Here is a 25,538-nt window from a genome sequence, read left to right as displayed (position 1 = left end):
TTTTTTACTGATCTTGACGCATTGTGGTTCAGAAGTTTAGACCTAATATGGAGTTTCTCCGGGTAGGATAAACCATGGTTGGGTTCGGCGCGGTTCCACAGGTAGGAACCAGGTTTTCAGAGTGAGAGAGAGGGAAAGACAGAGAATGGAGGAGAGAGAGAGAGAAGGGAAGCTCCAAGAGCCAGTTTCACTGTAACTCCGGGTTGGGATGGATTGAGCAAGAGTAAACCTGTTGAATACAACCTCGGTGAATGAAAACTCGTTCTAGAATATATTAATTATCAGGTTCCGGTGATATTATTCGTAACTTGAATTAGAATCTGTGTGTACAGTTCTTTAACCCACCTTGAGAACAAATAAGAACCATCAGAAGGGAAAGTTTAACCGTTTAGATTTCAACGTAAACAAACTGTCAATTTTGACGGGATAGAACTTTTTTATATAAACCACTTCCGTGCAATACAATCCAACTGTTTTGGGTTAACAGCACAGTATTCACCTTTCAGATTCTTGTAATATAATGATAAAATATTTTGGGGTTCGGATATTTAAAATTAAATTCTTTCAATTGAATTATTCTAAACATTTGTTTGATTTAGTTTGTATTAAATTCAGATTAAATTCCTAGTACAAGACAAGAATTGTTGGTAAACTATCCTACTTTGTAAGAAGTACGAAAGAAGAATTTGCATTTTTGAATAATATTTAAACCATGGAATAGGCAGAGTATGGTTGGAAGCTGTCAACAGAAGATGGATTACTGAAGGATTGTTTAAAATGTGATAGTTTAAACCTCTCTCTCTCTTTCTCCGGGAATGTGCAAGTACTTGAAACCATGAAGAAATGGGATCAGGATTTCTAAAGTGAAGTAGATCTTGGTTTCGAATCTCCCTGTTATAAGGGAGACCTGGAGTTGAGTTACTAAAGTGCTCCTAGATCACCAAGATAGGAGTGACATCGTCAATTCAAACCACCATGGGACTCATAGGGGACAGGAAAAGTAAAAAACAGAAGGAGAAGGAAAAGGAGATTGAAAAGTTAAAAATTTCTCAAAATAAATCAAAATCGCCCCTAAAGAAAGGCCTTGTTGCCCCTGTGGGGGGTATGATGAGGTACCCTGCAGGGTACTACACCACCCCTGCCCCCCACTCCTCCTGGGCCCATCATGCCCACCCTGGTCAACCTAAACAACAGGCAAACCTTAACCCTAGATATCAAACATGGGTTGCCCCAAGAAAACAGCCTCATCTTAATCAACTGGTAAGTTTTATCCAATATATTCATTATTTCTTCTTTAAACCCTCCATCCATTCAAGATGTAAATCAAAGCTAGAAACCCTTAATTAAATATTAACATTTATCAACTAACAAACGATGTTTTTTCTTTATAACAGATTTTTTCTTTGCAAAGAGGTTTTAGCAATGTTTCTATTTTTTCCATAATTTTTCTCTCTATTAAAACAATTTTAAAACAAAAATAAACTAATAATTTGGTTTATTATGTATAGATAAGAACTATTTAATTTTCAAAATTATATTTAACTTCAAAAGGAAGCCACAAGCACTGATCTCATCCCTTTATTTTGCAACAATTTTTATACCATCAGGTTGCAAAAATATAGGGATTAGAAAATTTGAGTTTGTGTGTCTGTGTAAATTATTTTCATTATTATGTATGTATGCGTCTAACCGGTACATTCTTAATATTTTCTGAAAACTGAACTGTTCTCTTGTATCATTTCTTCATATATTCTTCGTAACAGATGCTGGATACATTTTCATAGAATCTTATTTTTACCCTTGCAATTCCTCCTTCTCTTTCCATATACAGGTTCTCCATGTTCTCCTGGAGTCTCCAAATATGGTCTGTATCCAAAATGTGTCCTTGTTTTTAGCCCCCGCTATTCAATAGTTTCATATTTTTGCAAACTGTCAAGTATTTAAATTTAAAAAATTAGGCTTTTTGTCACTCATTTTTTTTGCCAATCAAAAAATTCTCAGATCTCCCTCTTTTTATGGAAAATTTTCTTAAAGTGATACTTATGAATCCGAACCGGTCACAAACTTCACTGTAGGGTCATGTTAGATTCTTCAAAAATCGGGCGCGACCGTTTCAGCCGTTTTGATGTTTATTGGATACAACCCAACAAACGGACAAGTTAAATATATATAGATAAAACTACTTGACTCAGTAAACATGAACTCTAAAAATACATATTCTATCTATCCATTTTATGCATGCTGTCCCATACTAATAACTAAATATTTATAATAACAGTATGCTTTGAAAGTACTATTATGTGATAGTACTTATGTTCAGAATCAGGATGTACAATGGTATCGTTTAAAAGGTACCATTGGGAATCTAGCGTGCAATTACTATAAAAAGAGGACCATTAGAAATGATGTCGACTTTAAGATCGGGGNGGGATCTATTTTAGTAATTTTTAAAACTTTTTTCTATCACTTTTTAATAACACTAAAATAGCTAAATTTCAGTTTAAAACTATGATCTAAATATCTAGCTTTGATTAAAAAAGGGACGCATACGCGTGTACTTTTAACATGAATCATTTTCCCTATGGGCAAAAACCTTAATTGCATTGTAATAGTAGGTCATATAGGTATGTGGGCAATACATTATCCGGAGCAAAACTAAAAACTCTTTTTGTCAGATTTATCATCAGATCGATTTATGATTCATTCCCGTAACAATTTGAGAGATTGAAAATTTACAAAAAAAAAGTTTCATTTGACACACTTTTTAGATGCCCCGAACAAGAACTGTTTTTTATTATTTAATGTAAGAGTGATGATATGTTTTTCAGTTTTTTAAGAATGTAAAAAAAAATTTTAGTTAAAGACTTCTAATGTAATGACGGTTTTTTTGTTAATTTTTCAAAACTTATTTAAAATAGTTTATTTTTATATACATCGACTTTTATGGTAGCATGATTTCACAGTTTATTTGAGAAAAAAGGTAATGAAATTAGTTTGTAGGAAAATTTTAACAAAAATAGTAAAAAAAAGCATAAAAAGAGGGGGTCGTTTCTGAACCCCTATTTTACCACTGTAAAAAATGTCTATCTATGTGTATAATATATATACTTTTATTATGTAAACGAACTGCATGATGAATGGAGTACATTGATAAACATGATACATGATACTATTAGCTAGTGATTGCAATTTGTAGCCATGTTAAATTTATTTAATTCTATCCTTGTTCTGCAATGGGTCTTTTTATAATATTATTTCTATTTAAACTGACAATGCATTTCTGTCTATTTAGGATTTTACTTACGCCTACTTATGTTAATGAACTGCAATTGTAATTTGCCCACAGCTAATAGTGCAAAATTCCACAAGCGTTGCTAAGCGTTTACATATTAACCTGCAATTTTTTGTGCAAAATATTTTCAGAATAATAACATTAAATTGGAATTTGTTCTTCTTTTGTTTCTGTTTTTATATTTATAAACCATTCAAGTTCATTCCTCCCTTTATTAGAAACATTCTAAAATCTTTATTATTCTTTCATTGAATTTTTTCTTCTTTTTCTTTTTGGTTTTTAATTTATTTTTTATTTTTAGGTAAGTTTGTAACCAATCGAATATTTGGAATAATCTTTCCACCAAACCCTTCACAATTCTAAGAAGAAGCTGATCAAATTAGTTTATTTTATGACAAGAGAAAAGTTTCGGAGATTTTTTAATTTTCGGCTGGGACTTTTTAGTTTTCTGTCCGTCCGTACAAGGATATACTTTCATTTCAATGGATTAATAAGTTCCAAGTTGTTATGTTCAGAATAATAAATAAACAAACTCTTTGTTCTTTGTGAAAAAAATATTAAACCGAAGAATATTAAAGAACAAAAACATTTATATTGGAAACATATTAATTTCTATTAAAGGAATTGACCTCCATTTGTTTGATTCACAACTGTACGATACCTTTATCTGAGGAACAAATCAGAAATTATCCTAGTTTTTTGAGCAGGATAAGTGTTCAATTCTGGCAATTTCCTTTAATATTTATGACTGCTATAAATCCGAAATCATCCACTTTTACCAAGAAACCACAATTAGAATTTATCAGGTGTCACGGGATATCTCATTCATTCATCACACAAAGGTTTAAAGGATACCATTGTCAATCGAACATTCCACTCTAAAACTAAAGGGGGTACTTTAACTTATTGAGAGGGGTGATGGGGGGGAGGTCAGGTGTTTACATCCTAATATATATATGCATACACGGTTATGCATATTCTAGCGGTTTGGATAGATTTCAAGCATAAAGGCAGAGCTTGATTAAAGATAGTTTTTTTTATTTTTTTAAACTAATATGTCAATTTTAAAGATTTGTTTAGAGACAGTTAAACAAAGGAATTGATCATTCGCAACAAACTCTATTTTTTTAATTCCTATATTGTAAACCTTTGGCATTTGATTCAGTAGAAATCATAGTTTGAAATATCAAAGGTTTATATTAAATAGGTTGCAGAGATTTACGATTTTGAAAATTATAGTTTGAGGCGCGAAAAGTTTTAAGATTAAAAACAAAAAAGTATTGAATTTTAAACATACTAGAAATTCAAGGCGCTTCGCGCCCTTCTTTCTAGGCTTTTAGGGCGCTTCGCGCCCATCTTCTATTTAAATTGTGAGCATGTTCTTTTTGTTTACATTTCAAAACAAAGATGAAAAAAGTTTTGCGGATTTTTAAAAAAAAATTCGCGGATTTTCAAAAATTAAAATTTTTTTACAAAATTAAAAACCTCTTAAACACAAATTTTTAAAATTTCAATCATTCATAAACCTTCCCTGGGGTCCCTAGATGTCCCACAAAAAATTTGGGCCCGATCGGTTCAGCCGTTTTGACGTTTATTGGATACAAACAGACAGACAAACAGACAAACAGACAAGCCAAATTTATATATAGATTAATTTTAATTTGAAAGCTCATCTAACATTAGAGAATAAAATACTGAGATAATGTACTGATATAAAAAGCGTCTAGTTAAAATAGCTTGATAATTTACCCAGATAGCTTGCAGGAGTAAATAGTAGTGATGATCTTAACAAGATAGTAATGATCTTTCAAGACAGGGGTGTGGGCAAAATTGTTTTCTAGATAATATTTACCCCTGGAGACATATTTACTTGCAAACTGAAATAATATCTAGCCTAGCTATCTATACATGTATCTAGTGAAGTAGAAAGAGTGGGAAGATGGTTGATTTCGAACAATGGCACACTCAGACTAAACCCATCAAAACTTATTCGTTAAGCTTTGTAAGAATTATATTTATTTTGTTCCCTTGGCCTACATTATACTCTCTTCTCTACCCTCCCATTCTACTACAGAGTTTCAGGAAATGAAAATCTGTAAAAACACTTCAACATTTTATGTTTGTGTGTAGAAGGGGGTAACAAATACCGCAACTTTCATTTCCTAATTTCTCTGCAGAGCTGCGAATCAAGCCTGATTTTCAAGCCAAGTCTGATTAATGCAGATTTGCATGTCTACATGTCTGCTTGTCTGCTTTTCTACTTGTCTGTGTGTTTATTTATTTTCTTCTTTACTGTCTATGCTTCTGTATGGTTTGTCATCTTCTTTTGCTTTCTTTATTGTCCCGCTTATCTGCTTATTTTTTTCGTCGTCTATTTATCTATTTGTCGCAGGTCTGCTTGTCTATTTTTGTGTTATCTAAATGTCGCATGTCTGCTTGTCTAATTTTGTGTTATCTAAATGTCGCATGTCTGCTTGTCTATATATGTGGTTGTTTATGTTCATTTGACCATTGTTGATATCTGTCCTTGGTTGAGTTGATTGAATGGCCCAAAAATCCTTCTCATGATCTTATTCTAAACATATTTCAGTGTATGTAAATATCCTGTAGTTTCTCCATTCTAACTCCAGTCTGGAGATGTATAGGCGTGAGAGAATGGTTTGAGTCTAGCTCAGGGTCCCGGCTTGAATAGGGACGGATGGAAGGACAAGAGGTCCTGATGTCATGATCTCCTGAGACCAGGTTTCATGATAATCTCATAAACATTGAGATAGACGAACCTATACTCTGGGTTCGTGAAGACAATATCTTACAAGATAATATTATTCAACAATGTTAAACATACCCATCCTTGGACCAGGAACGGATGAGAAAGAAATTTCCATAAAATTCGCCAGAAGCGGAATAGATGAGGAAGGGGGGGGGGCATTAAGAATAGGTTTTGAATTATGAATGTATTATGATAATCGATTGTTAAGTTAAGAATGGGTGGATGTAGGGTTAGCATGATATACGGATAAGTGGGATAGATTAGTGAAGATTAGGATCTACAGTATTGGTTAGATTTAGGTTTATCGGAGTATAGGAGTAAATATACAACCTATTTGTATGATAATGGATATAAGATAAATATAATGGAATTTAGGTCTTTTGAAAACGGATAATAAATTTGTTATAAATATCTAACTTGTAGGTATGGATATAACAATATATTTTCTACATCTACTGAGTCTTTAGACTCAAGTTCTGACTTTAAATATTCCAATGAGCATGGGACACAGCAGTTGTGCAGTGTAAACAGACCCATTTCACTTAATCAGTGATTTAATAAGAATCTAGTAAAACTATTTGCTTTGTAACAACAACATCAATACTCTTAAGTATTCTTATTTCAGAGTTTTCTGGTTATCACTGTAGTCAGAACTATTTTTTAAGATATTCTTCATGCTTATCTTAATATCTTATTAGGAGTAGAAACGGAATGGGTTGGTTTGGAGACAGGGACGTATACAGAATTTATTCTAGGGGGCACTAACCCCTAGCAGCCCCCCCCCGCTGATTGCGTCCCTTTCGGATAAACACAACAATCAGCTTTGTTCCCCGGATAATACAGCTTCTGTGGTTTCTATTCATTATTTAGTCTCAAATTTGGAAATTCGGTTTTTATTTATTTAATTTAACTATTATTTTGAATTTGTAATCCAAGTTTTAATATTTTAGATAAATAAAATTCTAGAAATTTTGATGTAAAATCATATAATCACTCTAAACCGGCTCCTCCATCATAAAATCATTTTTTTTTAATTATATACTTTTATTATTTTGGAAGTTTTAAAGTTTGATTTACAGGGAGAAAATGTTTCCATCTTTCAAAGTTCATGATAAATGTGAATTCCCGTTTAAAATCTATATTTCTGTTGTAGAGACTCCAGATTTATCAATAATTTAGAACCTGGTTACGCTTCATGCTGACAAAGAGTCAGAGAAACAAAATAATGCTTCATCTCCCCCCTCCCCCGTTTTCTCCTCTTAGCTTCCTTTCTCACAGGAAGCCCTCCACCCATTTCATTTTTTCAAATTCTTTATTTTTAGCTTTACTTTTTTCTGCTTTCTGTCTCTACCCTTTTAACTTCAACCCTACCCCACCACTTTAACCCTTCTCTATTTCCCCCCATAAATGTGGCAGTAGGGTCTGTGGTAGATTTAAATACATATAATCTCTCTCCTCATCCCTCGAGCTGGTTACACTTGTGTTAAGCCAAGATTATGTGATGTTTAAGTATACGTTGTCTTGATTTCAATCTAATACACCTCCCATTCTCTCCTGCAACCTTACACTCTTCTGCAACCTTCCACTCTCCTGTAACCTTCCACTCTCTCCTTCAACCTTCCACTCTCTCCTGCAACCTTGTACTCTCTTGCAACCTTCCACTCTCTCCTGCAACCTTCCACTCTCTCCTGCAACCTTCCACTCTCTCCTGCAACCTTCCATTCTTTCCTGCAACCTTCTACTCTACCTGCAACCTTCCACTCTACCTGCAACCTTCCATTCTTTCCTGCAATCTTCTGCTCTACCTGCAACCTTCTACTCTACCTGTAACCTTCTACTCTACCTGCAACCTTCCACTCTCTCCTGCAACCTTCCATTCTTTCCTGCAACCTTCTACTCTTCCTGCAACCTTCCACTCTCTCCTGCAATCTTCCACTCTCTCCTGCAACCTTCCATTCTTTCCTGCACACTTCCACTCTCCCTCCATCTTTCTAAGTTCTCCCCATTCCATTATTCTCATGGACAAATACGTCCTTCCCCCCTTCCTGCTCTTCCCTGAAGAAATCTGTCCTTCTCTCTATCCTGTTTTCCCCCTGGAGCAATCCGTCCTTCTCACTTCCATGGTCTTCCCTAGAGCAATCCGTCCTTCTCTTCTTTATGTTCTTCCCCTGGAGCAATCAGTCTTTGCCCCCTTCCTGCTTTCCACCGAAACAACCGAAACAATCCGTTTGTCTCCACCTGGAGCAATCTGTCCCTCCCCTATTTCTATTACCCCCCGAGCAATCAGTCCTTCCCCTTTCATGATCTTCCCGCGGAAGAATATATCCCTTACATCCCCCGGAGCAATTCGTCCTTCTCCATTCCTGTTTTCCCCTAGAGCAATCCATTTTTCTCTCCTTCTTGTTTTCCGTGTGGAGTAATCATTCTTCTTCCTTCCTGTTCTCCCTAAAAGCAACCCGTCCTTCTTTCCTTCCGGTTCTCCCCCGGAGCAATTCAAACTTCTCCCCTTACTATCCTTTCCTCAGAGAAATCCGTCCTTCTCCCCTTACTTTTATTCCAAAGAGAAATCCGTCCTTCTCCCCTTCCTGTTATTCCAAAGAGTTAACCCGTCTTTCTCCCCTTCCTGTTATTCCAAAGAGAAATCTGTCCTTCTCCCCTTCCTGTTCTTCCAAAGAGAAATCCGTTCTTCTCCCCTTTCTATACTCTCCCCGGAGCAAACCTTGATTTAATTTCCTTATGTTAATCCTCTCCTAGAGCAGAGTACTCTCTGGAAATAAACAATTATTTTTCTTTTCTAGAACAATGTTTTTAACCACAGATAAAAACATAGCATCTATATCCACTATCCAGGGATGTTTCTTTTTCTTTTTTTGTTATTTAGAGAAATCTTCTAATTGTCGTACAGTGTATTTTCATAAAGAAACGAAGTCAATGATATGAAGTGATATTTAGAAGATACGTATTTTGTGAATCTGGAGAAAAAAATTGTGATAATTAATTTTGAACGGAATGGAGCAACTGGAGGGATAGAAACTATTATAATCTCTCAATAATTTGCTAACTACAGAAGAAGAAATTCCTAATGCACTTGCTTTCAAAGTACAGGGGGAAAGTTTCAATAATTAATTGTTCTTTGTGGTAAATATTTAATTTGTGGACAGCTCTTACAGGAAACTTAGTTTTCTTCTTGGAGAGGGGAAACATTAAGGTCTCATTAAACCTTGTTAGAATTCATAAGATTTAAAAAACTGGAAGAGAACGATTTTTTTGCTTTATTAATATCAAATTGTAGTTTACATTGAAAAGAAAAATACTCATCAACCTTAGAATTTTCCTAGTGTTGGCTTTAAAATAATAAATGAGATTATTTTTTAACCAAATTCTGGATTTTTTGGGGTATCAAATTTTGGGGAGCGTGGTTTGATTTAAGTTCTCCATGTGCAAGGTTAACTAGGTTATCCAGGTGCTAGTATGGCCACCCATGTGTGATTTCCTCAGGTTTCATTTCTCCTACAAACCTATAAATCCAACCCAGCTCCGGGTATGGAATATACACGGGGGGTGGAGTGTTCACTATATTGAATATACTCCTCTCTACTCCTAGTTATATATGCATACAATCCACCCATCATCAATATACATAGATAATACATCACTCCGGATACATACTAGATACCAGGCATGGATATCAACCGAATTCTCAACACAATGATAGAAATAAATCTCATGAAAGTTTTCTCTACTCTATTGTGGGTTGTACCAACATTAACCCTATTCAGGACGTTTTATGAAGTATTGATCTGCAGCCTTTCAATTTTTTTTACTTTTCTAACTAACACATGCCCCTTACTTTAGGCTCAAAGCTGGGCTTTTATACATATTGCCTGATTCCTCAGGCATACTGCCTTAATGCCTTATTCTACCTTTGTCTAACCCAACCTAATTTAGACCTGCTTACGGTCATATGATTTTGATTTTTTATAGCTCTTTGGAAAGCCTTGAAGAAAAGGAAGCAGATTGCAAAGTTTTTGCAAAGAAATTTTGCATAGATTTTTGCACAGATGCCTTCAAAGAGATTTTACAAATTTTCAGTTTTCCTTGGATAAAAATCTAGTTTTTGAAAATTTTGCAAACATTTTTACATTTTTGAATTCGCTGTCGAAAGGCCTTGTAAAAATGTAAAATTTATCATATTTCGCGCACTTGATATTGCAATAAATATTTGAAATTTTGTAAATTTGCAATTTTTTTGCATATTTTAACGTGGAGCCCAAAAGGGCTTTCCAAAGGTGTATTAAATGTTATAGATTTGTATCGAAATAAGGGGGGGGGTCCCTGGGACCCCTCCCCCCCCCCTCCCAGACTATTTTGGGTAAACCAGACGTCAACCTGAATAGGTTAAACCCTTTAAAAAACTTTTTGTCCTTTTCAAAGCATAATATGGATTTTAAGATATCTAAATGAATCATGTAAAATATACGAAGTACACACAGCTATTAAATACAAATGTTTTTTTCCAGCGGTGTTTATTTTCTCGAAAAATCTCCCCCCCCCCGCCCTTTTGAAAATCGAAAGTTTTGTAAGGTATTTTTAAGGGTTTTATTTGCTGAATTGTGGGAAATTATTGATATTTATGAGAATTTTTGGAAGAAAAGTATTAAAAAAGAAAAAAAATGCCTTTTAATGTCCAATTTTTAAAAAAAAATTTTTCAGAGCATCAAAATTCCCCCCCCCCCCTTGATGATTAAAACATACACTCATACTTTTTCATAAAAGGGGGGGGGGGAATTACAAATGTGTTTAATACCCTTGAGCGTCTCATTTTCAAAACTATTAGAACTGAACTCACGATTGTGCTAATCACATACAATCATCATACAAACAATCATATTTTTCTAGATTTTTATTTTTTTATTATTATTTTATTATTATTTTTAATTGTGCACGGAGACGGAAGAAAATCAGTGAATTGAAAATTGATAAAAATCTTTGCATATCTTTCTATATCCAAACCAAAGTCAAGGTTACATTTTAATAGGTGTATCAAAAAATATTTAAGAATGTTAAAAAGTTTTTAACAAGCCAAACAATCGTTAAAATCCAAGCCATGTTCAAAATTAACAGTAAAAAGTATTTTTGTCGAGAAACAATTTGAAGTAATAATTATCTTTTTTTACTGACAAAATTTAGGCGTAATAATTATCTATTTTTTATTGAGAAATTTGTTTGTTTTAAAAATTTACCAATAAATGTTTGAGAAATTGAGAACCTTATTTTTCTGCATTTTTTTGGCTTACCCTGTATCAGTTGTAGCTAGGTTTAGCGGAAGTTGAGGGCTGCGAACTAAAGATAAATCATTAATTAACGTTTCTGTTGAGTTTTCAGTTTATTTTAGCAGAGTCATGTTTTGTTATATTTATACAAGAGTTAGTTAGAACAAATTCTTTTTTCATAAATTTTCTGCCACCTTTCGATCATGTCATTCAGACATATCCTCTAACTTACTCGTTTTTTTAGCCTTTTTTTTCTTCTGTGTGCTTTTGTGTCTCTTTATCCTTGTATCCTGTATCCGTTATCCTTGTATCCTGTATCCGTTATCCTTTATCCTTGTATCCTGTATCCGTTATCCTTTTTCTAAATATCCCTTATCCTGATATCCTTGTAGCCTGATATACTTGTATCCCTGTATCCTTGTAAGACCTGTAGCCTGATATTCCTGTATCCCTGTATCCTTGTAAGACCTGTAGCCTGATATTCCTGTATCCCTGTATCCTTGTAAGACCTGAACCCTGATATTCCTGTATCCCTGTATCCTTGTAAGACCTGTAGCCTGATATTCCTGTATCCCTGTATCCTGGTAAGACCTGAACCCTGATATCCTTGAGCCCGGATCAAAAATGTCAATATAGTTTATGTCATACTTCATGTTTTAGATAAAGGTTACAGTAAAACACTTTTCTCCTAAAATGTATAATATAAATAAACAGTCTTTTCAGTCCATACTTCAGTTTTGATTCTCAATGAGAATGCATTTTATAAACTCATTTCAACATAAATTTACAATACAAACGAAATTTTTGAAATAATCGAAGGTTTTTGAAAAAGAAATGCTTGTAAATTTTTTTTTCTTTTTTAAAAAACTAATTGACAAAATTGATACTTTTTTCAAATTACTCTTCATTGGCGACGAAAGTACATATTGTAAATAATCAACAGGTTTGACAGGTTTAGTTAAATGTTGTATAATCTTTCAAGTTTTTCTTGGTGAATAGCGGATTGGATACAGTTTTATAACTAAAGTTACTGGGTTATATAAATAAGTGTTGTTGGATCATCAAATTAATAAAACCACAGTCACACACACAAAATCGGCCGTATTCGTTTTGATTTTGTTTTTTCGTATTAAAAGTGTGCATAATTTTAAGAATTTTTTCCCATCTGCTGTCTTTTTCTGTTTTATTTATTGTTTTTAGATAATAGCTAAATTATTTTGGTAATGATCTAGAAAAATTTAGACGCATTACGTTTATTTGGAACAGAAAAACAAAAAAAATATTTCAGTGTACATCAAAAGATAATCAGTAAAAATGAATATAAAAATGTATGAATAGGTATATTGATGGGTAGAAACTAAGATGAGTAGAAGGGGGGGGGGGTAGCCCCCAGTCCAGGTTAAAATTGCTGTTTTCACATGAATAACCCTACGGCCTAAGGTTGACGGATGGGTACTAACTAAGTACCACGGTTTTAGCTATTTTCAATTTAAACCAATTATTCTCTTTCAAACTATGCATGGAGAATTCTTAAAGGGGCAGTAGAAGTAGTTTCAAGTGATTACATTTTTTTTGAAGTGTCATTATCGATTCACATAAGTACCTTAAAACCTTTGCCCTGCTCAAGAATGTATGAGACATCCTAAATTTTCTGTTTGAAAGGGTATTGTTGTCGGGCATGTCCGTCTTTTTAAATTGGAGGTACCTTTCAATCACAACGACAGTATCATAAACAAAGAAAAACTCATAAATATTTTGCATTTCATTTAATATATATTAAATCTCTAGATTTTAATTAATTTAATTAACAAAATATTTTTGTTTCAGCGTGTGGATCCTGAGATAGTATTTACAAAACAAGAGAGGATTGGTAAAGGATCTTTCGGAGAAGTTTTTAAAGGAATAGACAATAGAACTCAACAGGTAGACATCTTATTTTTTGTAGCAGCAGCCATTTTGAATTTGTTATGTAGCCATTTTTGTCTTCAGCGGCCATATTGTTTTATTCATCACTCGTTTTTTTTTTCATTAGCTGCCGTTTTAATGTTGTTCAGCAGCCATATTGTTTTATTCGTCGGCTGTTTTATTTCCATTATGGAAGCAGCCATTTCATTTTCAAATTTGGGAGTATTTTTTATCAGCAGTAATTTTATTATTTCCATAATTTTCTATTATCGTTTATCACCAGAAAGTTGTAATTTTTTCGTTTTCAATTATTTGTCTGTTAATCAGTATCCGTTTTCTGTTTTCAATAACCATTTTCTTATCAAAGCATACCGTTATTATTTTGTTGTTATTCACAAATATGGATGTATGAATGTATGTAAAATGTACATTAGTCAATAATATATCAATAATATAAATGTATAACAGAGTTTATAGTTGTAAACTGCAGAGTATGTAAGGGTTAGGTATCTCATTAAATAAAAATACAAGGACAAGCATTCTAGGTTATAAACAGGAAGGAGGAAGAGGAGGGGGGGGGGGGTAATAACAACCACCTCTTAACTAGTTCTACGAGTTTACAATAGCGAATTGGTGTTTCTCACCTAGTTTTCGAGTAGATTTGCCTTTTCTTTGTAAAATTGTATTGCTTCGTCATATATTATATTAGCAAAATACCTTCATTATAAATTTTAGTTTATCAATAATAAAACAGCTTAATGAAAAAGAGTTTGAACCCAATTGAACGTAAACTATAATTGGCCGAACATAAATTGGTCTGGTCTGTATCCCTCAGAGAGCAGAGCTGAGATGACAACTTGAAGGGAAATGAGGGTTGAAAATATAAATCCCTCATCCTGGATCTGATTCCTTATTCTAACCTTGCTCTGGGTTCCTCAATAGTCTGCAATAATGTTAGTAGAAAAACTTCACCTTAAAAGGTTCATGTTTTCTCAATTCGTCTTGGATCATTTTCATCATTCTAATCTACAGACTGGAGCAGGAAGAAAAACAGGAAAACGGAGAATTGGTTCATTTTGCAGGATATTGGAATGAAGAATACATGGATACAGAATACAGAATACAGGGATATTGGATATAGGATACAGGGTACAGGACACAGAATACAGGGATACAGGAATACATGATTATTCAATAGAAGAATACATCATTACTTGGATGCAAAAATACATCAATACATTGATACAGGAATAAATTATGAACAGGATACAAGAAAATCAACTAAAGCAAAATTTAGGAACTCATGGCTACAGGAATACATGGATACAGAATGCTTGGTAAAATATTTTCAGCTAGATCCAAAATATAAACAGACAACTATATACATATTTATATATATTTGGTGAACAATTATGTCTATATATTATATATACATAAATCTGTATCCAAATATACATACAAACAACCTTTAGGCGATAATAATCCTCTAGCTCTATAGCCCTCCAGTGCAAAACATGCAAAACGACCATTATACGCAAAAATGCGTAAAGAGAGGCGGGTTGTGCGTAGGTGTGTAAATTTCAAGGATATGTTACTGAATCTAACAGAATCTATCACATCTATCATATTTGTGAACTATAATGAACATAATATTAGTCAGATCTAACATATCTGAGTGAACTATAATGAACATAATATTAGTCAGATTTAAGATATATGTGTGTAAACTAAAATGAACATAATATTAGTCAGATCTGAGTGAACTATATTGAACAGAATAGTACAATCCCTCCTACCCAACCTAGTACAGATTTTATCTCCATGTTGTGAACTTGGTTTAGATTTCTAATTTATTACTACACAGTATAAAAAGCTTAGTTTCGAATCTGCCTCAAGGTTCGGCTTCAAGTCAAAAGATTCATGATCGCTGACCTTTCCCGTTATAGTTGGTTATTAAAACCCAGGGCTACTGATAATAGTTCCGCGAATACCCACCTTGAAATAATATTGGATCTGAACTGATCATAGATCATCGACCTAGAGGGAAACATATTATATTTGATTGATTTTAATGGTTGTTATGATCAAGATTATAGAAGTACAAGAAAAATGTATTTGATCTTGATTATTCATTAATCATAGACTTAGGGTAAAAATTATGATTTCGATTGATTGAATTTGTTGATGATTGTGTTTTGATAAAGGTAATAGAAGTACTAGAAACATTGATCTTGATTGATCACAGACCTAGAGAAAAAAATGCATTTGATTTCGATAGATTGATTTTGTTGATTTTAATATTTTTATGATCAAGATTATAGGAGTATAGGAAAATGTATTTGATCTTGATCGATAATTGATCATAGACTTAGAGGAAAAAATATATGATTTTGATTGATTTATTTTGTTGATGTTTGTGTTATGATCAAGAAAAGGTGATTTTGATTGATCACAGACTATAGACGTAGACAAAAATATATTTGATTGATTTTTAGGTTGTTGCGATCAAGATAATAGACCTTGAGGAGGCTGAAGATGAGATTGAAGATATCCAACAGGAGATTATGGTTCTATCACAATGTGATTCACCCTTTGTTACCAAATATTTCGGATCCTTTCTAAAGGTAAATATTAAATGAATCCTTCACTAAAAAGTACCGTTAACAAAACCACCTTTAAACAAGTCTTTAAGGACAAGAGTTGTGAATCGTGCTTGGCATTTTTCAATTGAATGTTCTTTTAGTTGTAGGAATTGCAACCTGAGGTTAGACCCGTTTGAATTGATATTTTTCTTCAGAATTCGATTATCCTTTTTTTTAGTCCGACAAATTAGAAATCGGAAATACAATTATGATTAAGCAGTTTAAGCATGAACATGGAAAGTTGCCGTTGTTGATTATCCTTTCAAAAGTTTTAACCTCTGGTTTACCTGATTATAATTTCAAATATTTAAGTTTCTATATGAAAGATGGTTTAGTGTTTTAACCATGTTTGAAGGATAAGTTTGGTTTGGGGGTCAGGGTGCAGCTCATCTTTTTCCAGCGCATGTTAGGCCGCGTGCTTCTCCATATTAATGCATCTCTATGCAATATGCATTAGGAAAACCCTGCACATAGGCTTCACTCATATTTTTGATAAATTATCATCGGGGAACATCAGAGTGAGCCCCGAACATGAATTTTGAAGATATTCTTAAATATTTTCCTTGGTCTATCATTCTATGCATAACATTTGACCCCTTGTTCCATTGAACTTGCTTAACCCGTATTCTAATGAAGGCAGCTTTTTTATCTATTCTGCCCGGGTTAAATTAATTCATTAGTTTCCACTAGCTTTCTCCCTTCAACCACATAGTGCGTTCATAATTATTTTATCAGCAATGTTGAGCGCATTACAAGTCAAATCCATTTTTTTGAAATATTTTTTGTTTTTCTCCTTTTTTTTATTTTATTATCAAGAAAAACAATAAAGTAAAAATGTGAAAAACACTTTTTCGCTAATGTTTTTACTGCAGGGGTGGGGTGGGAGTCTATAGTATACTTGTACAGGTTAACTTTCAGGAACCGCGCTGTTAGGAATTCACTTCCTTAGAGTTAGTTCGTTAAAACTTTTATCTTTTACTTTTAATTTTTTTACAAATATTTGTTTGAATTTTAATTAAGTAAGTTTTCAAGGTAATCTAACATTTATTAATTAGTTTATCGTATTTATTATTTGCAGGGGACGAAGTTATGGATAATAATGGAATATTTGGGAGGTGGTTCAGCCCTAGATCTAATGAAAGCTGGAAGCCTAGAAGAGGTCTGTATTTTTAAACTCTTAATTAAAAAAAACAAATTTTGAATTTACATTCAATTACTCACAAGCTCTGCTTTTTAATCTCTTTATCTTTGCAACCAGATGTCGTAGACCTTGGATATTTCAAACTATGAATTCTGTTAGATCAAATAATCTAAGTTTGAAATATCAAAAGTTTACACCATCAAGGTTACAAATATATAGAAAATTTGAGATGGTGGTAATGACGTAATTACTTATGAATGTCAATACTATTACTCAATGCAAACATTATGTTTTCTGAATCAGTTTTGCGTTAAAAAGAGAACCATTCAAAATTTTGTTTGCTTTTCATTCATCTGCTCGAAGAAATATAAAAATAGATAAATTTCTAAATTTGATGTCGGAGTGCTGGTAAAATAATAAATGAATGCTTGAAGAAAGTGATTTCTCTAACATGGTATAATGGAGTTCCTTATTTGGTTTGGTAATTGTTTATTTATCATTCAGCACATTAAGATAAACTACTAATAGGTTTCTAATCGAGTCATTGGTTGGTTGGTTGGTTGGTTGATTAATTGATTTTCTATTTTAATTCATTTGTTAGTTTTCATTGAAACGTTCATGGTTTATGAATGTACATGTGCATATATGTTATACTTTAAATATTCTTATATTTGTATTTAGAAACCTGTTTATAGAAATTTGTAGAGTGATTGTCGTCTTCTTCTTACTTTTAACCAAGAAATGTTGCAATAGGAGCTTGTAATTTTTAATTGTTGGTGTATTTCTAGAAATGTTCACATACAAATTGTTTTATTAAAAGACAGAAGACGACAATTTTTACACTTTTTTCTTGTTACAATAATATTAATATTTAGATGCACATCTCTATAATCCTACGCGAGGTTCTTAAAGGATTAGAATACCTTCATATGGAAAGAAAATTGCATAGAGATATAAAGGTATAGTTTTTTATCTTCAATCTTCATCAAACTTTATACCAAGAAAGATACAGCAAGAACACCCTTATCTGTTTGTAAACACAATGTACTGCAGTTTTTGGGGGGAAATATAAAAGAACCTTTGCCTTGGTTCGTTTACATTCCGCCTCGAATAGCAGTACGCTTTTTTTGTCAACAAACTCATAGATGCTTCTGAGTTTTCTTCCTTTATTTTGGTGTTTTCCCAAAGGCATTTTCCCTGGGCGACTTCCCCAATATTCAATTTCCTTAGCGGTAACGGTTAGATTAGGCCTTCTAAGGCGCTCAGGTTGCAATGGGGCCGAGCGCTGCTATATCCAATTTTATCAGTTTTTTTTACTTATTTTTTAAACTGATCGTCTTAACCTCAAATTTTCTAAGTCTTATAACTTTGCTACCTAATGATGTCAACTTTTGATATTACAACTTTGACCTATTGATCTACCAGACTCCATGGTTCAAAAATCGAAATATTAAACAAAAGAATCAGGTTGCAAAGATTTTAAGATTAGAATTTTAAAGTTAAAGGCAAGAAATAGGGTTTTGATGCTTTTGTTTATTTTTGTAAATTTTTGATTGTTGAATATTTGATTGTTGATATATTTAGGCTGCTAACGTGCTGTTGAGTGATATGGGTGATGTCAAGCTGGCGGATTTTGGTGTCGCCGGTCAGCTTACTAATACAACTAGTAAACGAAATACATTTGTAGGAACACCATTCTGGATGGCTCCGGAAGTTATAAAACAGTCAGGTAAAGGCGTCGTTAAAATTTTTTATTGATTCAAACTTTATCCTTTATTAATTTTAAAAAGCAAAGACTTTTTATGTCGTCATTCAGTTCCCATGTTTATTGGGACTCTCTGATATTTACATTTATCTCATTTTCATCCTAAAAAATCAACTAATTTTTTTAAAGTTTTTGTTCAGATATTGAAAATAAAAGGTGAGCTGAGCATTTTTTATAAAATTGTACAAATCTTAATCCCCATCCTGTAGAATCTCATATTTTCTTAAACCTTGATCTTTATGACACATAAAACCAAACGAGGGATCCAATTTAATGCTAATCTCATATCTATTGAATGGTATGACCGAGGGGGAAAAAAATAGAAATTTTATGATAGTAAAGAGACTGATTACGTGATTTCCTCTGACTCAAATTTGGCTGTCCGATTCACTAGGGTACCCTTACAAGAGTTGTCTAATCAAGAATACATTATTTTTATTAAAAGTTATTATATTGAATTTTTTAATTTAAGTAAACCTTTTATTTCAGCGTATGACGCAAAGGCCGATGTGTGGAGTTTAGGGATAACAGCAATTGAGTTAGCTAAGGGAGAACCCCCCAACTCCGACCTCCACCCCATGAGGGTCCTCTTCCTTATCCCGAAGAACAATCCGCCCCAGTTGACTGGGAATTTCTCCAAACAGTTCAAGGAGTTTGTAGAAACCTGTTTAAATAAGGACCCAGAGAATGTAAGTATTTTGTTGTCCTCCATAACAATGTTGCTCAAACCTTAAATGACGCTATTAGAATAATAAAATGATTTTCGCATTTTTAAATTTTAAATTCCTTAAAACTCCTTTGGCCTGACTTTTAGTCCTCTCTTGCAACTCTATAATCATTTTAATCCTTTCAAGTCTTTCAACCTTTTTAAAGCTTTTAGTTTTTTAACCCCTTCAGTCCTTCAAACCTTTTCTAAACTTTTAATCCCTTTTTTAATCCTTTCAAGCCTTAAAATTGAAACTATTTCGATAATTTTAGTCCTTCCATCCTTTCTACCTCTATACATATTTTACCATCAACTTATTAAACTAATTCTTTTTATTTTGCAGCGACCGTCAGCTAAAGAGTTGATGCGGCATCCGTTTATCAAGAAGGCAAAGAAGAACTCCTACCTGATGGACCTAATTGACCGACACCGGAAGTGGAAGTTGACCCGCGGGGACGAGAGTGAATCTGACTCTGGAGGAGAGTCCGGGAGCGAGGCTACGGAGGACAGTGACACGGACTGGATAATGACGGTGAAGGGGAACCCTCTGGAGATGATGCGGGGGATGGAGGGGGTTGGATCAGATCCTATTTCTCCGCCCAGCTACGACAGCCTTGGATATTCAGAACCTGTAAATAGTGTCAATAATAAGGTTAACAAAATTTATTTCTTTATTTCAAAAAGTATTTCTTATATTTTTGACCTTTCTTGTCTTTGATTATTTTAAAAAACAGTATATTTGTTTATTAAATACAATTTGTTGTTTAAAAAGGTTTAGTGTTTCACATATGTGCGAGGAATATTAAATATTCTGTTTTAATTTAAAATTTCATTTTCAATTATGAAAATTCCAGGTATCAAATGGATTGGCTGTGAAAGAAGATAGGTCCAAAAGTCCTAACTCCGATCCCTGGGTTGGAAGTCCCACTAAGGAAGGACGAGGAGGAAGTCCATCCAAAGAGGTTCGAGGTCGGAGTCCTCCGAAAGAAGTGCGAGGTCGGAGTCCGCAGAAGGAAATCATCAGTTCCAGTATATCTCCATCCAAAAGTGATTCTTCCATTGTAAGTTTATCATTATTATTTTTATATTTTAATTTGAAATTTATATTTGCATAATGCCCACGTACTCCGTTGACGGATATGTCGGTTATTTATTTATTTTCAAAAATAGTATTCTTCTAAATATTGTGGAAAATTTTCCATTTGGGGAAGTATTTTGGTCATGCTATAAAAACGCTACTCTACAAAAACGCTATCCTACAAAAACGCTACCCTACAAAAACGCTACCCTACAAAAAACACTATCCTACAAAAACGCTATCCTACAAAAACGCTATCCTACAAAAACGCTATCCTACAAAAACGCTACCCTACAAAAACGCTACCCTACAAAAATGCAATCCTACAAAAACGCTACCCTACAAAAACACTACCTTACAAAAACGCTACCCTACAAAAACTCTACCCTATAAAAACGCTACATAGGCTATATTCGCTACAAGTTTATCGCCTGTTTTTGTTAGTGAATACGATTTGAACAATATGAAAGTTTTTAATTTATATATATTTAAATATTCCAATAGTTGTAAATTTGAAAAATTACAAGTGTATCACAAATTATTACATATATTTCTTGAATGAGCAATTAATTTTATTTTCATAATGATTTAACGATTTGAATAATTCAAAAGTTCATAATTTCAATAGATATATATTTAAAAATTCTCATAGTCGTAAATTGAAAAATAAACAAGTGTATCACAAAATATTTCATCTATTTCTTGAATGAGCAATTACTTCTATTTTTATGACATTTTAAATGTATATAACGGCCACAAACACACCTCTTTGAGTCTTTCCGCCTCTCTTACGTTTAAAATTTAAATTACATAGATGACAAATTCTGGTGATTGTCTGGTGTTGTATCCGACAGTTTAGTCCTTTTATCTAAAAATTGAAATATTTAGGAAATATTTAAAGGAATTTTTCATTCATATTATATTATATTATATTATATTATCTTGCCTTATGATTATAGGTAACAAATGTTGATTATAAGCATTAATATATTTTTCATCATATTACCTAAAATTGTTGTGGACTTTCTTTTTGTTCTGCACTGGGTCGACTGTGTGTTCAGAGCTAATCTCTCCTGGAGCAAGGTTGGAGTTTCTTGCATAATTGCAAAACTATGAATCTCAGGCTGTTGAATTTGCTCAACATCTGAGTTAACAGATCTCAGTGTCATCCTGGTAATCTGAGACTCAAACAACCTATATATTGAGTTATTAATTTTATTATAATGTTTCATTATGATGCTGTCATCAACTGGAGTAATGGACTGATAATGTCCAGCTTGAAAAAATGTTTCTTCAAACCACATGTTTCTTCAATGGGTTCATCTTCATTTATCCAGATTATTCTCTCTATTTCAAGTTGTTCTAGAAGGTTGAGGACAAAGCAGATCTAACAGAATTATAACAGTACTAAGGTGTACTTGGATCTAGCCGAACAAGCTGATCAGCTAAACTGTGAAACATACAGTTTCCATCTAAAGGAGTTATTGGTTGAGTTAATGAGAAAAAATCCTGTTTTTGATAATCTCTGTCAAGCCTTTTTCCATCCTTCTTGAAGTTGTAATAATCCACCGGATTACCATCGGACTATTATCATTGTTTGGACTATCCTTGTTTGGACTATCCTTGTTTGGACTTTCTTGTTTGGACTATCCTTGTTTGGTGATACATCTATATTTCGATAAATTTATTAGATTTACTTAGAATTGCAGCAACAACCGAAGTTGCATCGTTATTGTAACTACTAATTCTGAGAAACTAGATCCACTTATCTTCAAGAAGGTTATTCTTCTTCTCAATATTTTTTTAATGATTCAAATGTAATTTTGGTCAATATATTTATATATTAACCAGTAGGTAAACAATATCTTTTAGTTCATTTAATACATTTAAAAAGTTAATGCCTTATCTTTAATCATTTTCATTAGTTTTCATCTAAAAATAGTAGCGAATTTAGCCTTGGTAGTGGTTTGTTGCGTTTATTAGACACACGGTTTTTTTTGACAAACATTTTAGCCATAATTTTCTGGGAAAAGTTTTACATATAAATATTTGTCCTCATTTTCCCTTCTAATTTTTATTCTCATTCTTTTGTTACTTCGTTTTCTTTTAAACAAACTTAATCCGAATTAAGTCACATTTTTTTATTACTAAGAATTTTTGTTTAGGTGAACTCTGTAGAGAAGAAGAGAGAGTCAAGGAGCCTGGAGCAATTAAACGTTGCAGTAGAGAACAGAGCCAGGGAGGAGGAAGCTAGAAGAAACGCAGAGAACGAGAGAAGGAGGGAAATAGAGAACGAGAGAAGGAGGGAGGATGAGAAAGAGAGAAGGAGAGAGGATGAGAAGGAAAGAAGAAGGGAGGATGAGAAGGAGAGAAGAAGGGAGGATGAGAAGGAGAGGAGAAGGTTGGATGAGGAGAGAAAGAGGAAGGAGGAGCGAAGAAAGAGTGGGTCTGGATATAGAGAAAAATCCCCGAATAAACATTTAAAAGAGAAGGAGAACAAGGAGGAGAAGCGGAAGGATAAGGCGGAACGAGGACGGAAAAGTGATGAAGGAAGAAGAGATGACCGACGCACTAGTCTTAGCATTCTTCATAATACAGTCAATCCTTTGTTATCAGAGGTAAAACAGTCTTTTAAGTTATATTAAAGATCTTTGTATTTCTAATACCATTAACGATTCATATTGGTTTCCTTTAAACCTTAATCTAAGCACCGATCTTAGATTTTTTAATTTTTCGTGTAATTTCTTAAAGGGACGGAAAGCGTAATTTGAAGTGACCCTATTTAAAAAGATGGCAATGCCCGATTTACATCAGTACGCTTAAAAGCTATGTCTGATCAAGTATGAATAAGATATCCATTTTTTTTTAATTTAAACTGTTAACTTTCGTTCTCTGGAAGACTAACAATTTCTTGCTTTTAAGAAACAATGGAGAACTTCACAGAAATAAACAGTTTCTAGTCATAATTACTACCTAATCTTCCAAATTTTTGATTAAATTAAGGTTTCAAGGGTGTTGTTGTAAACTGGGCGTTGCTATATTTGCAAGGCAGGTCACTTAAAATTACGCTTACAGTCCCTTTAAGCGCAATCAATCAAGAAAGTAGAAAGATTGGTCCAACAAAAAGAAGCAGTTCAAACCTGTTATCAATCGTTTAAAAATTATTATTAGTAAATTATTAAAATAAATATTATCTATTTCAGTTGCAGCGACGTCACGGGTTGGGTCGTGAAAGTCGACACAGCGACGCTGTAGACGAATTAAAAAATGCATTTGAAATTGCCGAGAGGAGTTCACCAGGGATTACTAATAGGTAAGCAGATTTCTGTATCTTACAATTTTTTCTTTCAAATCAAATTTTTGTTTAAATAATCTAATTTACATATTTTTTTCTAAATAAACTAACTGACATTGCTATGCGGACAGATTTTATTCATTATTTATGGAATGAATTGATTGATGAGATATTTCTTTTTAGCAGGTAAATCTATTTTAAAATTCATGGTTTTTTGTTTGTTTTAGGTTTGTTGAGGATATTCTTCGTAAACTTCAACCATCCCTCTCCGATTCCAGGGTCCATCATGCTCTGGAAAATCTTTCAAGATAGTTACGTGACAACACAATGTAACGTGATAAAATTCAAAGTTACGTGACAATTTAGTGTAACGTTGTAGTATTTATTGTTAACTGAAAATGTAATGACGTAATACTATTGATTGATACGTGACAATGTAGTGTAAATTTATACTATTAAATGTTACGTTACAATTTAGTGTAACGTAAAACTAATTATTGTTACGTGACTATGTCGTGTAAAGTGATTCTATTTATTTTTATGTGACAAAGTAGCGTAACTTAATACTGTTTAATGTTACGTAACAATGTTGTGTAACATGATACTCTGTATTGTTACGTGACAATGTAGTGTAACATAATTCTATTCAATGTTACGTAACAATGTACTGTAACAAAACCATGTAAAATGATGCATACCATTGTAGTGTAACTTGTTACACAAAGATGCATTGGATTCAATGATACGTGACAATGTAATGTAACGTAATGCTATTATTTGTTACATGACCATACAATGTAACGTAAAATTTTCCATTTTTACATGACTATGTTATGTGGCAGTATCACCTTGTGCATCCATGTTGTCACGTGATCAAAACTGTTTTCACGATGTAATTATTTTGCATACGGGGGTTAGATTGTTTTCTTCCAGAGAATACGTATTCAATATATATGTATTGTATTAGATGTTTAATCAGTGTAAAAAGGATAAAAATCGGGAATAATTCACACAGGAACGTTATTTGAATTGTTATGCTCTCAACACTACTTTCCTGAGACTCCACTTGGTGATCACGTAACTTTCGGTAACGTGACTTATCCCTTAAAGGATAGCCTAGTATTTTATCTACCTATCTTATGTGATATACACGTATACTTAATCAGATATGGGTTTAATTATTGATAGCAAAAAATGCGCAACTTCCCTGATTGCTTAGTTTAAGAAGTGAAGAATTCCAGTTTTAGCAGCATAATATATTTTTAGAAGTAAACCCATATTCATTATTCCCAATCAAAACATTCCATATTTCCGAGAGTGGACATTTTGTGTTTTTTGACGATTAGTTTATTTTGCCAGTTGAACCCTATAATCATGTAATTGTTACTGTCATCATAATATTCTATTCTTTTGATTAAAAAAAGATTGAAATATATTTATATTTGAAATAATTTTATGTGTCGTTTAATTATTTTATCTAATGTTGACCATTGAGAGAATACTTGGATCGTCTGTCATAGCTCTCTCAAAATGTTATGCTACAGGGTGTCCCAATAAACATGGGAAGTGAGAGACGATTTGAAAGTCGTCTTTGATTTCTGATATTTATTGCTTGACGTAGAAAGAAAGAAAAACGAAGCTGAACGTCTGCCGTGCTCTACATAATATGGA

At 33.1% G+C, this 25,538-nt stretch overlaps 1 protein-coding gene across 1 annotated transcript; it reads left to right on the top strand.

Moving 5' to 3' along the window:
- On the top strand, positions 1-25,319 carry LOC111701493 (germinal center kinase 1). Its single transcript, XM_023472799.1, has 13 exons — positions 1-285; positions 722-1,260; positions 13,163-13,258; positions 15,736-15,864; positions 16,961-17,041; positions 17,899-17,982; positions 18,608-18,752; positions 19,278-19,477; positions 19,838-20,146; positions 20,349-20,555; positions 22,738-23,190; positions 23,776-23,885; positions 24,095-25,319. Exons 2-13 carry the CDS (start codon positions 976-978, stop codon positions 24,177-24,179), a joined length of 2,184 nt encoding a protein of 727 aa, XP_023328567.1. The 5' UTR covers positions 1-285; positions 722-975; the 3' UTR covers positions 24,180-25,319.
- The last annotated feature ends 219 nt before the right edge of the window (positions 25,320-25,538 follow it).

The sequence above is a fragment of the Eurytemora carolleeae genome, unplaced genomic scaffold (genome assembly GCF_000591075.1).
Source record: "Eurytemora carolleeae unplaced genomic scaffold, Eaff_2.0 scaffold316, whole genome shotgun sequence".
In the NCBI taxonomy this organism is placed as follows: Eukaryota; Metazoa; Arthropoda; class Copepoda; order Calanoida; family Temoridae; genus Eurytemora; species Eurytemora carolleeae.
The sequence above is the reverse complement of the archived record's forward strand: the minus strand, read 5'-3'. Positions and strand labels throughout refer to the sequence as shown.

Excerpts from the sequence above, each read along its gene's own strand:
- LOC111701493 (XM_023472799.1), top strand. The coding sequence starts at position 976 with ATGGGACTCATAGGGGACAGGAAAAGTAAAAAACAGAAGGAGAAGGAA. Across the intron at positions 1,261-13,162 it reads AGCCTCATCTTAATCAACTG|CGTGTGGATCCTGAGATAGT; the intron begins GTAAGTTTTATC and ends TTTTTGTTTCAG. Across the intron at positions 13,259-15,735 it reads TAGACAATAGAACTCAACAG|GTTGTTGCGATCAAGATAAT; the intron begins GTAGACATCTTA and ends ATTGATTTTTAG.